Source organism: Hippocampus guttulatus, chromosome 7, assembly GCF_054856545.1.
Source record: "Hippocampus guttulatus isolate MCC_2025c chromosome 7, RoL_Hgut_1.0, whole genome shotgun sequence".
NCBI lineage: Eukaryota > Metazoa > Chordata > Actinopteri > Syngnathiformes > Syngnathidae > Hippocampus > Hippocampus guttulatus.
In genome coordinates this window covers 23,374,252-23,388,446 of record NC_141267.1, presented here as the reverse complement: position 1 = coordinate 23,388,446, position 14,195 = coordinate 23,374,252, and the positions used below count along the sequence as shown (strand labels likewise).

Genomic DNA, 14,195 nt, shown 5'->3' with positions numbered 1-14,195 from the left:
CAAGCATTGACGTTTGCGTGCTTCAAAGAGGAATCGTACACTTCTAGTCTGGCCAGTAGTCAGCATTTAGGATCGACGCTATTAAAAATAAAAATAAAAAGAAGTCTCTGTCTCGGTTGCTGCAGTGCAACATTTCAATCCGATTCTACTCAAAAGCGAGCTCAGGTTTCACCTCGATGGCACAGTTTGGCCTCGGTTTTCAGGAGTGCAAAATGACCAACTGGCTCGACTTGGACCAAAGTTCCAAAGTGGAACGGTTACCATAGACCGGGAACTAAAACACCTCGATTTAGTTTTCGTAGAGCGCTTGCGCGATGACGACTTACGAACCGGCACGTTCGCCAGCCCCGGCCGCTCTCGCCGCGGCGCGGCCGAGGTCGCTTCGCGGAACTCGCTCTCCCCTCGGTCGCCGCGCCGATCGGAGGCGGGAAACTCGGCGCTGCGGTCACCAACGCTTTTGTTGGAAGACGGCCCGAGCCGTTTGTTGTCGCCAGGTGACGTTTGGAGCCGCCGTCCGGCGACGGATCAAAGCTAATGTTGCTAACGTCGGTGAGCGCGCAACCTATTTCGAGTGGTTCTCGCTCTCGGGCCCTGGACGGTTTGGTGAATTGGAACGGCGGCAAAACAACCCCCCCCCCCCCCCCAATTGTCAAGAAAGGGGGGATTTGTCTCTTCAAACATTTTACGGAGCAAAAGCATTTTGCCAAACACACGTCATCACATGAGTGTGATTCCTACCTTGCACACTTTTGCCTTCGCGCCAAAAGAAAAGAAAAAAAAGATGGCGGAGGTGCGCAAGTGCGTTATTCACTGATCAGTGTCCGTCACTCAGAGGTTCTGTTTTTTTGTCTTTAAACCAAAAGCAACGATGACTCATTTTCTTTGGGACTGGCGGGCACGCCGTGGTCGTTTTGCTCGTCTGCTTTCATATTAGGCGGGTGGGCAGTGTGGGAATCCTTGTCACGGGGGAACATCAAGTCCAGGGCGGAGTCGAGGGTCCGGTGAGGACTTTGAGCGAGGCTTTTCCCGCTTTAGTCTCGGCGGCGTGCTTTCGGAACCCTCTTCCCTCGAACAAGACCGACACTCCCCGCCGAATGGAATCCCGCATTCCAGTCACGAGTCGTACGTCCGCCGGCGTCCTCTCGCTCTCAACCCTTGGTGGCGTCGGCCGAAAGGTTTTCCAGGAGAGTTCTGTAAACGTCCGAGCGTAGGAAGCGCGGGTACGAGTCTCGTTCCATCAGCCCGTAAACCATTTTCTGAGCGTCGTCGAAACAGTGGACGGTGGGACTCTTGACGCTTCTTTTGATCTGCTCTCGAGTGTGATAGTCGATGTTGATCTGGAATGAGGCAGACGGGGGGGGGGGGGGGGGGGCGGGTGACGACACGCGTGTCGACACACGTGTCGACGCGAACAAGCGTAAGTTCCAGGAGCGGCGTCACAAAAGTTTGAAATGGCAACTTCTGTGACACGGCAACTGTGAGCACGCGTGTCGGCCTTGCGTTCGGAGATCAAAGCCACGTTTGCGCTTCGACCAACGTACCTCTTTCGGAGATTCAGCTTTGACAAATTGCTCGTAGATTTTCTTGGCTTTGGACGCCATTCGGAACGAAGACTTGATCTTCTTGTAGTCCTCGCAGGTGAGCCAAAACTCGATGTTCTCGTCGCTGTATTCGGATTTCAGAAAGTTGCGAAATGCCGCTAATCCGTCTGAGGGTGACCACAATCAACTCAGAGCCGACCCCAACGACATTTGGCTTCATGGTGCTAACACACACACACACACACACACAAATCCCTGCGACGGTTTTGGAATTTCCCCCAACGTACATTTTGAATCCAGCAGCCGCTCCAAAGACTGCGACCATTGTTGGGTATCTTCTAGAGTGAGCCTGCTGAGAGACGACGCACATCGTATAAGGCACCCACAATAAGTATTGCACGGGATACCACGGGTGTCAAACTCAAGGCCCGGGGGCCAGATCCGGCCCTCCACGTCATTTTATGTGGCCCGCGAAAGCGAATCCTGCGTGTCAAACGTCCACGATCGTTGCTCGAATCCGGACCGAAATGTCAAATTGTCACGTGTGATCAATAACGTTGAGACTTACACCGGTTTACACTCGATTGGACAATAATTGCGCAAAGGTCAAACAGACAGTTGACTGATTTCAAAAACTAGTAACCCATCAATCTGATTTGTTGTGCCCAAGTAATAATCCGATGTGATGATTCAACATGGATTCAGTTTCACCGTCGTAGTGGCCCTCCGATGGAAGGCGGAAGTCCAAAGTGGCCCGCGACATCAACGAGTTTGACACCCCTGCCGTAAGACAAAGTCATGTCGCATTTTGGATTGATTTCCGTTTTTTTGTTGTTGTCTCATCTCAACACGTTGTGGGCGCGCATCGTGCGCCAAAGCAAGCAAGCAAGCAAGCATGCCGTGCCGCGTCGTGCGTTTGTATCCTTTCCTAACGACCATAGATGGGAAGGAAAGGAGCAAGCCAGCTAGTGTATTTTCAAAAGCGAAATCCCCGCAAAACACCCCATCGCTCTCCTTACCTCTCAGAACTCGACGAGTGTGAGAACATGCACTGCAGTCGGCACATGAAGTTCTTTCCGCTGCGCAGATAGAAGGCAAAAGCATCGGTTATCAATCTATCCCTGGATTTCTGGTGAACCTGTCCAAGAATGTCGGGCATGTTATGATAAGCGCGCGGCATCCAGTCCAGACTGGAAAGCGCGACCGACTCGACTTCTTTTCAGGCGCGGGGCTGGCCTGGAGACTCCAGCGGGTGGATGGCGGCGGACGCCGGAAGGCCGGACGAGGGCGAGCGAATGGCGGACGGCGCGACGGCTGCGCGACGGCGCTCTCGACTCACATGTTCTTGTTTCGCTTCCTGTCATCTCGGTCCATGATGAAGTGCGGTCGGACGATGAGCCTTGGCATTGTTTTGTCAAGCGGGCGCTCCGGGCTTCCCGGTCGGGGTCATGCCGCGGCCGAGAAAGCCTTTGGAGGCTCCCCCCCCCCCGAGCCGGTCGCTTTTTATACCGAGGTCTGCCGATACTGTCGGCGGGGGCCGCTGGCTGGGAGACATCAGCGGCTCAGCCCAGACTGAAGAGGAAGCACCCCTTCCCTTCCTCCTCCTCCCACCTCACGCTTGGAAAGAAGCCAACACTGGCACCGTACTCTCTTCCTTCCTCGTCTTGATGTCGGACTCCCTGGTACAGGATGTCTTTTTGTCCTTTCGCGAGCCGAGTGCTGCGCTGGCATGATTTGCGCTCCGCCGAACGGATTCAAACGAGGGAAACGCTGACCGCGATGGGCAAACGGTGACTTTCATCGGGGTTGAGCTATGACGGCTCGTTTTGAAGGGAAGCGGCGCCTCTCTTCTCGCCGCGTCCCTTCCCCTCAAAGTAGTTGACCGCCCAGTCAGCAAAAATCGGTCTGGCCCAGCTCTGGGGCAGACACGGCACGTACACTCGGCCCACATACCTCAATGAATGACGGTCCTGCAGTGGCCCACGTCTGGCATCCATGATGTGGGCCGCATTCGGCCCAGATCTGAGCCGCGTTGTAAAACCATATCTGGCCCTACTCGGGTTCCTGATATCAGCCTGAATTCAACCTCAACTAAGCCACATCTTTCATGAGCCATATTTGACCCACATTAAAAAAAAAGTCTCAAAAACGACTGTTATAAAAATATGTTTATTGTCATAATTTGTGAACCTCACATATAACTCCACATACACTGGAAAAATGCACTTTTCTTGATTTAACAGTGAACACAAAGTCCAAATTGGGATGCAGCTTACTCTTGAACAGTATTTTTCTGTCCATCAAATTGTTGCGCTCTCCATGTCCTCTTTTCTTCTCATGCTCTCCTTCCTGTCACCATCCCGATCGGGAGCCAGATGTAGCCATCTTTTGATTGTGACATCAATTTCCTGGTCTGAGGCCCAAGATGTTAAGCTGTTAGGTCTCACAGCGGCTGTAAGACCTGTTTTAACAAAAAACAAAAACAAAAAAACAACCATGTATAGTAAGACGTTTTTCGACGAAAAAAATGACCATGTATAGAAAGGCGTTTTTAGCAGAAAAAAAAGACCATGTCTAGTAAGGCGTTTTTAACCGAAAAAAACGACCATGTATAGTAAGGCGTTTTTAGCCGAAAAAAACGACCATGTAGAGTAAGGCGTTTTTAGCCGGAAAAAACGACCATGTATAGTTAGGCGTTTTTAGCTGCGAAAAAAACGACCATGTATAGTAAGGCATTTTTGGACAAAATTTTTAGCCGAAAAAAACGACCATGTATAGTAAGCCGTTTTTTGACGAAAAAAATGACCATGTATAGAAAGGCGTTTTTAGCTGGAAAAAAACGACCATGTATAGTAAGGCGCTTTTAGCCGAAAAAAAAACGACCATGTATAGTAAGGCGTTTTTAGCAGAAAAAAACGACCATGTATAGTAAGGCGCTTTTAGCCGAAAAAAAAACGACCATGTATAGTAAGGCGTTTTTAGCAGAAAAAAACGACCATGTATAGTAAGGCGTTTTTAGCTGGAAAAAAACGACCATTTATAGAAGGCGTTTTTAGACGAAAAAAGACGACCATGTATAGTCAGGCGTTTTTAGCCGACAAAAAACGACCATGAATAGTAAGGCGTTTTTAGCCCAAAAAACGACCATGTATAGTAAGGCGTTTTTGGATGAAAAAAACGACCATGTATAGTAAGGCGTTTTTGGCCGAAAGTTTTAGCCGAAAAAAAACGACCATGTATAGTAAGGAATTTTTGAATGAAAAAAACGACCATGTATAGTAAGAGATTTTTGGACGAAATTTTTAGCCGAAAAAAACGACCATATATAGGAAGGCATTTTTAGCTGCGAAAAAAACGACCATGTATAGTAAGCCGTTTTTGGACAAAAGTTTTAGCCGAAAAAAACGACCATGTATAGTAAGCCGTTTTTGGACGAACGTTTTAGCCGAAAAAAAACCGACCATGTATAGTAAGGCGTTTTTTGACGAAAAAAATGACCATGTATAGAAAGGTGTTTTTAGCTGGAAAAAAACGACCATGTATAGTAAGGCGCTTTTAGCCGAAAAAAAACGACCATGTATAGTCAGGTGTTTTTAGCAGAAAAAAACGACCATGAATAGTAAGGCGTTTTTAGCCGAAAAAAACGACCATGTATTATAGTAAGGCGTTTTTAGCCCCAAAAAAACGACCATGTATAGTAGAGCATTTTTGGATAAATATTTTACCCGAAAAAAACGACCATGTATAGTAAGGCGTTTTTTGCTAAAAAAAAAAAGACCATGTATCGTAAGGTGTTTTTTGCTGAAAAAAAAACGACCATGTAAAGTAAGGCGTTTTTGGACAAATATTTTAGCCGAAAAAAACGACCATGTATAGTAAAGCGTTTTTAGCCGAAAAAAACGACCATGTATATATAGTAAGGCGTTTTTTGCAAAAAAAAAAAAAGACCATGTATCGTAAGATGTTTTTTGCTGAAAAAAAAAAAACGACCATGTAAGGCGTTTTTGGATGAAAAAAACATCCATGTATAGTAAAGCATTTTTGGACAAATATTTTAGCCGAAAAAAAACGACCATGTATAGTAAGGCGTTTTTAGCCGAAAAAAACGACCATGTATAGTAAGGCGTTTTTGGACGAAATTTTTAGCCGAAAAAAACGACCATATATAGTAAGGCGTTTTTCGCCGAAAAAAACGACCATGTATAAGTAAGGCATTTTTTTGACGAAATTTTTAGCCGAAAAAGACCGACCATATACAGTAAGGCAGTTTTAGCCGAAAAAAACGACCATGTTTTAGTAAGGCGCTTTTGGACGAAATTTTTAGCCGAAAAAAAAATTTTTTCAGCTAAAAACGCCTTACTATACATGGTCGTTTTTTTTGGGCTAAAAAAGCCTTACTATACATGGTCGGTTTTTTTTCAGAAAAAAACGCCTTACTATACATGGTCGTTTATTTCAGCAAAAAACGCCTTACTATACATGGTCATTTTCTTCGGCAAAAAACGCCTTACTATACATGGTCATTTTTTTCGGCTAAAAACGCCTTACTATACATGGTCGTTTTTTTCGGCTAAAAAGCCTTACTATACATGGTCGTTTTTTTTCCAGCAAAAAACGCCTTACTATACATGGTCGTTTTTTTTCCAGAAAAAACGCCTTACTATACATGGTCGTTTATTTCAGCAAAAAACGCCTTACTATACATGGTCATTTTTTTCGGCAAAAAACGCCTTACTATACATGGTCGTTTTTTTCGGTTAAAAACGCCATACTATACATGGTAATTCTTTTCGGCAAAAAACGCCTTACTATACATGGTCGTTTTTTTTCGGCTAAAAACGCCTTACTATATATACATGGTCGTTTTTTTCGGCTAAAAACGCCTTACTATTCATGGTCGTTTTTTTCCAGCAAAAAACACCTTACTATACATGGTCGTTTTTTTCGGCTAAAAGCGCCTTACTATACATGGTCGTTTTTTTCCAGCTAAAAACGCCTTACTATACATGGTCGTTTTTTGGGCTAAAAACGCCTTACTATTCATGGTCGTTTTTTGTCGGCTAAAAACGCCTGACTATACATGGTCGTCTTTTTTCGTCTAAAAACGCCTTCTATAAATGGTCGTTTTTTTTCAGCTAAAAACGCCTTACTATACATGGTCGGTTTTTTTTCAGAAAAAAACGCCTTACTATACATGGTCGTTTATTTCAGCAAAAAACGCCTTACTATACATGGTCATTTTCTTCGGCAAAAAACGCCTTACTATACATGGTCATTTTTTTCGGCTAAAAACGCCTTACTATACATGGTCGTTTTTTTCGGCTAAAAAGCCTTACTATACATGGTCGTTTTTTTTCCAGCAAAAAACGCCTTACTATACATGGTCGTTTTTTTTCCAGAAAAAACGCCTTACTATACATGGTCGTTTATTTCAGCAAAAAACGCCTTACTATGCATGGTCGTTTTTTTCGGTTAAAAACGCCTTACTATACATGGTCGTTTTTTTTTCGGCTAAAAACGCCTTACTATATATACATGGTCGTTTTTTTCGGCTAAAAACGCCTTACTATTCATGGTCGTTTTTTTCCAGCAAAAAACACCTTACTATACATGGTCGTTTTTTTCGGCTAAAAGCGCCTTACTATACATGGTCGTTTTTTTCCAGCTAAAAACGCCTTACTATACATGGTCGTTTTTTGGGCTAAAAACGCCTTACTATTCATGGTCGTTTTTTGTCGGCTAAAAACGCCTGACTATACATGGTCGTCTTTTTTCGTCTAAAAACGCCTTCTATAAATGGTCGTTTTTTTTCAGCTAAAAACGCCTTACTATACATGGTCGTTTTTTTCGGCTAAAAACGCCTTACTGTACATGGTCGTTTTTTTTCGGCTAAAACGCCTTACTATACATGGTCTTTTTTTTCGGCTAAAAAGGCCTTACTATACATGGTCGTTTTTTTTCGGCTAAAAACGCCTTACTATACATGGTCGTTTTTTTCGGCTAAAAACGGCTTACTATACATGGTCGTTTTTTTCGGCTAAAAACGCCTTACTATGCATGGTCGTTTTTTTTGGCTAAAAACGGCTTACTATACATGGTCGTTTTTTTAGGCTGAAAACGCCTTCCTATACATGGTCGTTTTTTTTCAGCAAAAAAAGCCTTACTATACATGGTCGTTTTTTTTTTTCTCAGAAAAAAACCCTTACTATACATGGTCATTTTTTTCGGCTAAAAACGCCTTACTATATATACATGGTCGTTTTTTTTCGGTTAAAAACGCCTTTCTATACATGGTCATTTTTTTCGTCAAAAAACGCTTTACTATACATGGTCGTTTTTTGGGCTAAAAACGCCTTACTATTCATGTTCGTTTTTTTCGGCAAAAAACGCCTTACTATACATGGTCGTTTTTTTCAGCTAAAAACGCCTTACTATATACATGGTCGTTTTTTTCGGCTAAAAACGCCTTACTATAAATGGTCGTTTTTTTTCGGCTAAAAACGCCTTACTATAAATGGTCGTTTTTTCGGCTGAAAACGCCTTACTATACATGGTCATTTTTTTCAGCTAAAAACGCACTACTATCAATGGTTGTTTTTTTCGGCTAAAAACGGCTTACTGTACATGGTCGTTTTTTTCGGCTAAAAACGCCTTACTATACATGGTCGTTTTCCAGCTAAAAACTTGAATAAGCCTTATTTATCATGTTGGTCAAAGAAAGAAGGGATATGGTTGCAACCTCTGGGGATTGAACACCCAACCGCTAGTTTGGGACATGTTTTTCTACCCCTGAGCCACATCACCACATTACTTCTTGTTTGTTTTGTGTTGTCTTCAATAAAGCTGCAAATGGTGTTTAAAGAAAGATGTGACCTTGGTGCAAACACTGGGAATCGAACACCCAACTGCTGGATTTGGGACTTCAGCTTTCTACCACTGAGCTAACCCACCACAATGAACCCTTGGGGTTTTTTGTGTTTTTCCTGAAAAAGTTGTACATGGTGGTTAAAGAGTAGACATTGTTGCAACAACCAGGGATTGAACACTCAACCTCTGGTGTGGCACTCCATCACGCTACCACTGAGCCAAAGCACCACATAGAGCAGTGGAGTTGTGTCTTTTGATTAATCATGGTCGTTTCTTCTAAAAACGGCTTACTATATACATGGTCGTTTTCTTTCTCGGCTAAAAACACCTTACTATCCATGGTCGTTTTTTTCGGCTAAAAACGCCTTACTATACATCACTGGTGTCAAACTCGTTTCACATGGTGGGCCACATACGGCCTCGGTAGATGTCAAGTGGGCCGGACCATTAAAATGATACCATACTTTGCTATAAACAACCAAAACGTCTCCTGCGTTCCTTTTCTGATGGACATGAGAATAGAAGGACTTGGAGTTGCCTTCAACTGTCCATTTAGGACTGGGCAAGACAGAGGAAACTGGAAATGGCCAAGCGGGGTTCACTGCCCCGCCCGCAGGTACAACAGACAGTAAGTAACAATGCTAAATTTGACGTTAGCCATTTCTTAGCGCCAGTATGGGTGGTCCCCCTGTGCCCCATTTTGTTTGATGACATCATTTCTTCGGGTGGCCGGTGGTGATGCGCTACACTTGCCCGACTCGCGTGGGATCGGTTCGCACGCGGTGACGATGCCGGCCGTGAATGGTCGTTTGTCTTATACGTGCCCCGCGACCGACCGGCGACCCGTTCGGGGCGTCGTCCGCCTTTCGGCCGACGTCGGCCGCCCCGCTCGAGAAAAGCGGCCTTGGAAAACGGATGGCCGTTATTTCTGAGGACATCTTTCACAAGCCGACCTGACTGGAGAATCCTCAATCGGTCCAAACCTTTCCACAAAAACAAACTTTGACTCGGTCGACGATACAATTCTTCACTTCCAATGAAAAAGGAGCGTTTGATCGATTCAACTCCGCTATAATTCTTAAACGGGGTCTTCTCATCTTTACAAATAAGTCAAGCACGTTAAGATTTGATCCGACTGCAGACTTAACACGATGTAGCATTAGCGCAATGAACTCTCACACGGGGAGGTACGCAGATTTGCGAGGTGACAACACGGAAAAGATTTGGCCGCTCCGCGAGAGCTCCCGGCGGCACGCGGCGGAAAAAAAAGAGCCGTGAAATCCGTCCTGGTTGGAGCCCGGCCGCCATTGCCCCCCGCGCCCAAATCTGACCTATGGCTCGGCCTCGCTCCTTTTGCCCAAACACGGTCAGAGGAGCTCAGGCGTGACCGACAGACAGCCAACATTCAAGCTGATCTGTTCCGCATCAGGTTGTCCGATGGCTGCGGCGCTGTCGTTTAAGCCCCCCCCCCCCCCCCCCCGAGTTATTCTTAGCTTGCCTCGCTACTCCTTTTTAAGGCACATTTTTTCGGAATAAGGCCGTTTGCAGAGCAGAGGAGGATCAAGGGTTGCCGAGGGGGTCACCTTTTTCCACTTTGCTCAACGCTCTTGCCGGTGTGCTTTGTCCAATTGGAGCATTTATCAGACACGCGACTAAAAACAGAATCTCCTTGGCCGCCGAGCGGTGGAAACTTGCTCTCTTCTGACTCATGCCCGTCAGCGTGCCTCCACTTAGTCAGTCAGGAAGATAAAATATTCTGGATTGTCTCAAAGCTGGCACGACACCAAACGCCCGAGTCGTCCTTCGTGCGGACGGAGCGCGTCAAGTCCGCACCGGCCTGTTCAAACGACTTTGTTTTGAGGCCATGAAAAATGTGGACTTTCCAAACTTTTCCCACCGTCAGCGCGACCGACAATACGATACGAGTCCGGCGTTTTATGTTGTACTTTTTCGGTGGCGTCACCCTATTTTGAAAATCAACACATTTTTTTTATATCTCGGACTTCTTTTGGTCTGCGTTCGTGGAATCCGCTCCAGTTCGGGACTAGTCCGCAAGCCAAACAGGACCAGGATTTAGCTCAGGTCTGGTGTTCAGCATTACTCTCCGTTCCACACCAACGGTCGTGTCTCCCATTCCTATTTGACAAACAAAACATAGTATGGCATATTTTTTTTTCGGTCCCACAGACAACCAAGCGATGAACGAATGAATGCTGGCTCGCTCTTTTTTATTTCTTCTTCTTTTCAAGCAGCTCACAAGAAGAGGCCACAAAATCTTGGCTTTTCTTTCCTTTGTCCCCCCCAGTCTAAAAGTACCACAAGGTCCTGGATTTCTGCTTGAGGCTCAGGTAAGCATCTGACTGCAGGAATCGCGGACAGGAGTCTCTTTCCATGAGCAGATAAACATGTTTCTGGGCCTCGTCGAAGCATCGCGGATCGGGTTGATCCAAGGATTTCTTGATCTCTTCTCGAATGCGTTGGTCCACATTGATCTGTGGGGGAGAAAAAGATACTTTCATGCGGTCTTTTCCCCAATCGGTGACCGAGTAAAGCCCCCTAGACCCCCCCCCGTTCACATCAGCGCAACGACGGTAACGAGCGCACCTCTTTGGAGGCCGCGGGCCGGACGAACTCCTCGTAGATCCCTCTGGCTTTCCACGAAAGGTTCTCCCGTGAGGCGCTTGCCCGGAACTTCTCGCAGGTGAGCCAGAACTCAATGTTTTCTTCGCTGAACTCGGATCGCAGATGGGAGCGGAAAGCCGCCAAATACGCTGTCGCCAAAGAAAGAACCGTTTGGCGACGACGAACCAAACATCGGAAGGCAAATGTCTCATTTTTGGGGAAGGGGGAGGCGGCGAGCCGCGCCGTACCTCCATCCTGCAGTAAGTCTCCGAGCCTCGGCTGGAGTTTGCGGTCATCGGGCGGGCTGGCAAAAAAAGGTCGTTCCCGAGACATGTTGGGGATAGGCCCGCTGAAAAATAGGAGTCAGACATGTCATTCTTCTACTGCCCCGCGACTGACGGAGCCATTGCTAAACAGTGAAGAAGAAAAGCGATTCCATTTCAACGAGAAGCAACCGGGAAGGGCGAGCCATCTCGGATGTGCCGTCCAGTCAGGAAGCGAAACCGCTCGCCGGTCACAAGGCATTCAGTCTCCATCGCGCTCGTGACATTTTCCCGACTTACCTTCTGGACCGTTTCGGGAGCTCTTTTATCCGGTAGAGACCAAATGTGGGGGAAAAAGGATTTGGCAATTGTCGCAGCATTCCCGCCTTATCCGCGGCCGTCGCCGTGTTCAAGAAGCGCCGAGGACTCCCGTGCTTGCCTTTAAGCTCACAGAAAAGCTACGGCGCCGGCGGGAAGGTGCGGCACCGCTGACGCGAAGGGCGCAAGCCTCAACGTGCCTTACGATCGGCAGCGGCTGAACGGACGACGCTCGCTCGCTCGCGGTTGTAAAAATTCCAGTGCGCTCAATGTGCGGCGGTCATTTCGCCTGCACGCACCCGGTCTTGGCCCAACGGGGATCAAAAAGTATCCATCCATGGGGTTGTGTGGAGCCCTAACTCGAATCCTAAACCCTTATCCTGAAGGCGAACCCAAAGCCGACCCCAAGCCAAACCCAAACTCAGCCGAGCCTTTACTCGAAGCCGAGCGCTACCCGGAACCCTGAACCTACCCTAGCACAAACCCGAATCTCACCTAACCCTAAATTTGAGCCCGAACCCCAAACCCAGTCCTTCTCAAATAGTATTAGCTCGATGGCGTAGGTTTTTTTTGCACCTAGCGGGCGATATGAAGTGCAGTAAACAAAGCCTCAGGGACAACATGAGTTTAACTTAACCCTAATTTGACCTAAAGCTTGAGTTCAAAACCCGAATCCTGCCTCGAAACCTTAAGCCAAGTTTAATTTTAAATCGCTCGTATCTGAAAAGACTAAGCGCCCTAAGATAAGACAAGCTAAGAAATCCTTAATGAGTCTCACAATGGAGAAAACTAAACTTAACCCTGGGTGAAAACACAATTTTCAATCGGTTTAACACCCAACTTTGCCACCGATGAAGGTTCAATGTGGTTTTCTGCCCCTCTAGTCTGGAGACGTTGTTTTTCCAGCCATGTTTCGAAGCGCTCACTTCAAGGTTGGTTTGAGAACACAACTTTTGGCGCCATCTCTTGGCCGCCATTGCACACTGAAGCACATTCGGCCTATGATCTTGTCACCCGTTCCATCTCGAGAGACGGCGGCGGCCAGCCCGAAGCGCTGGCGGCCTGTGCCGGCGCCGCTCGGCCGCCTCCGAGCGCTCCCTCGGTTGGCCGCCGTCCATCTCTGCTTCGCTCGCTTCTCTCCTTCTCCCGCCTCAATTTCCAATCTGGCTTCATTTACGTCTTGCCATGCCTCTCTCCCATAATATCGTCACCTTCCTCACCCATCATCGCTTGCCATCTCACTGTGCCCCCCCCCCCCCCCCCCGAGCCCTTCCAACGACCGTTTCCTTGCATTCCGCATCTGCTTCCCGCTTTTGGACCTTCTTCTTATGAAAGCGGCCTGTCCACATCGCCTCCACGGAAGCCAATGGCCACGACGCCTCCAGCGGGCAGACTTCATTTTCTGCAGGGACCTTTTTACATCATCATTCTGTGCGGCAACACGCACACACGCGCACACGCACGCACACTATCTGCACTGCCAAAGACAAGTTGAATTTTGACAACTAATTGAATTACTTGCAGAAACATGTTATCGTTTGAGATTGCCCAACTTGTCTATTATTTTATCTGTGTTTTACTATTGCTCTTGGTTGTACAGTGTCCTTGAGTGTTCTGAAAGGCGCTTGCAAATGTGATGTATTATTATTATTATCAACTTGATATTTGCATGCATTTTACGCAGGAATCGATTGAAAACACAACGGGCCAGACATTTTATGATCCTATTACAAAAAAAATTAAATAAATGTCAACGGAAACACACGAGCTTGTAGCCACTGGCAACAAATAAACAACAACAACAAAAGAATTGGCGAGTGAGACAAAGAGCAAGATTAAGAGGCGGCCCGCTGCCCCGTGGACCCGTGGCCCATATATGACTGTCAGAACGGCGTTGACGCTTTATCATCCCGCGAGATGTCCACGCATATTTTGAATGTCATCAAAATGCCACGACGCGAGACAATTCATCATTTAGAGGACGCGCCACGTCGGTCAGGGGCAACAGACTGAAATATTACAGCGCCACTAAATTGATTTAAGGCCTGTAATGAGAAATGGGGACGAGTGCAGAGAGGAAAAAAAAACAAAAAAAAAAACCGAATATGGAGCCAAGCGCTCCCGTCAGTCGCCGTCAAACGCGGGGCCCGCAATACGCTCAGGTGGAAGCCGTCAGCTTTTCAAGTGAAGAAGAGCCGGATGGAATCGTCCTACCGCATCTTTGCCGGGGCGACTCAGATTAGAACTCTCACGGCTGCCGCCGTCACACCGCTCGACTATCTCCTCCAAATGGATTTGATAAAGCAGACGGCAAAATGGATCCCAAATCCTCCCCCGAGCGTTGTCCGGGAGAACAAGTGACTGAAATCGCAAGTGCGCTTACAATAGGAGAAAAGAATTCAAGTGAAATTAAGACAAATGATCATTAACCGGAGAGTGGGGGGGGGGGGGGGGGGTGAGTCAAAATGGTCACAAATGGCTGCCAGCGGGCGCTCCAAATTTGAGAAAAAAAAAACAAAAAACAAAAACATTTGGCCTGAAATCAGAAGTTTGATGTTTGTCATTCAAACGAACGCAGAAAATG

General features: G+C 46.8%; 2 protein-coding genes across 3 annotated transcripts in view; both read right to left on the bottom strand.

The window, feature by feature from the left end:
* Positions 1-330: 330 nt before the first annotated feature.
* LOC147203178 (regulator of G protein signaling 21-like) lies at positions 331-3,190 on the bottom strand. Of its 2 annotated transcripts, XM_086116479.1 has the most exons (5): positions 2,881-3,190; positions 2,561-2,620; positions 1,829-1,893; positions 1,542-1,708; positions 331-1,337 (listed from the first exon to the last, which is right to left on the bottom strand). In XM_086116479.1, the coding sequence occupies exons 1-5, from the start codon at positions 2,946-2,948 to the stop codon at positions 1,149-1,151; spliced, it is 549 nt and encodes a 182-aa protein (XP_085972605.1). In that variant the 5' UTR covers positions 2,949-3,190; the 3' UTR covers positions 331-1,148. The 2 variants fall into 2 exon arrangements, with proteins under 2 accessions (XP_085972605.1, XP_085972604.1); XM_086116478.1 differs by having other exon boundaries at positions 2,561-3,190.
* A 7,425-nt stretch (positions 3,191-10,615) lies between these two features.
* LOC147203177 (regulator of G protein signaling 21-like) overlaps positions 10,616-14,195 on the bottom strand; it is a 42,988-nt gene continuing 39,408 nt past the window's right edge. Inside the window, exons 5-7 of the mRNA XM_086115219.1 lie at positions 11,279-11,379; positions 11,013-11,179; positions 10,616-10,900 (exon numbers count right to left, since the gene is read on the bottom strand). Coding sequence (XP_085971345.1) covers positions 10,715-10,900; positions 11,013-11,179; positions 11,279-11,363 — 438 coding nt within the window. The 5' untranslated portion in view covers positions 11,364-11,379 and the 3' untranslated portion in view covers positions 10,616-10,714. The remainder of the gene's footprint in view (positions 10,901-11,012; positions 11,180-11,278; positions 11,380-14,195) is intronic.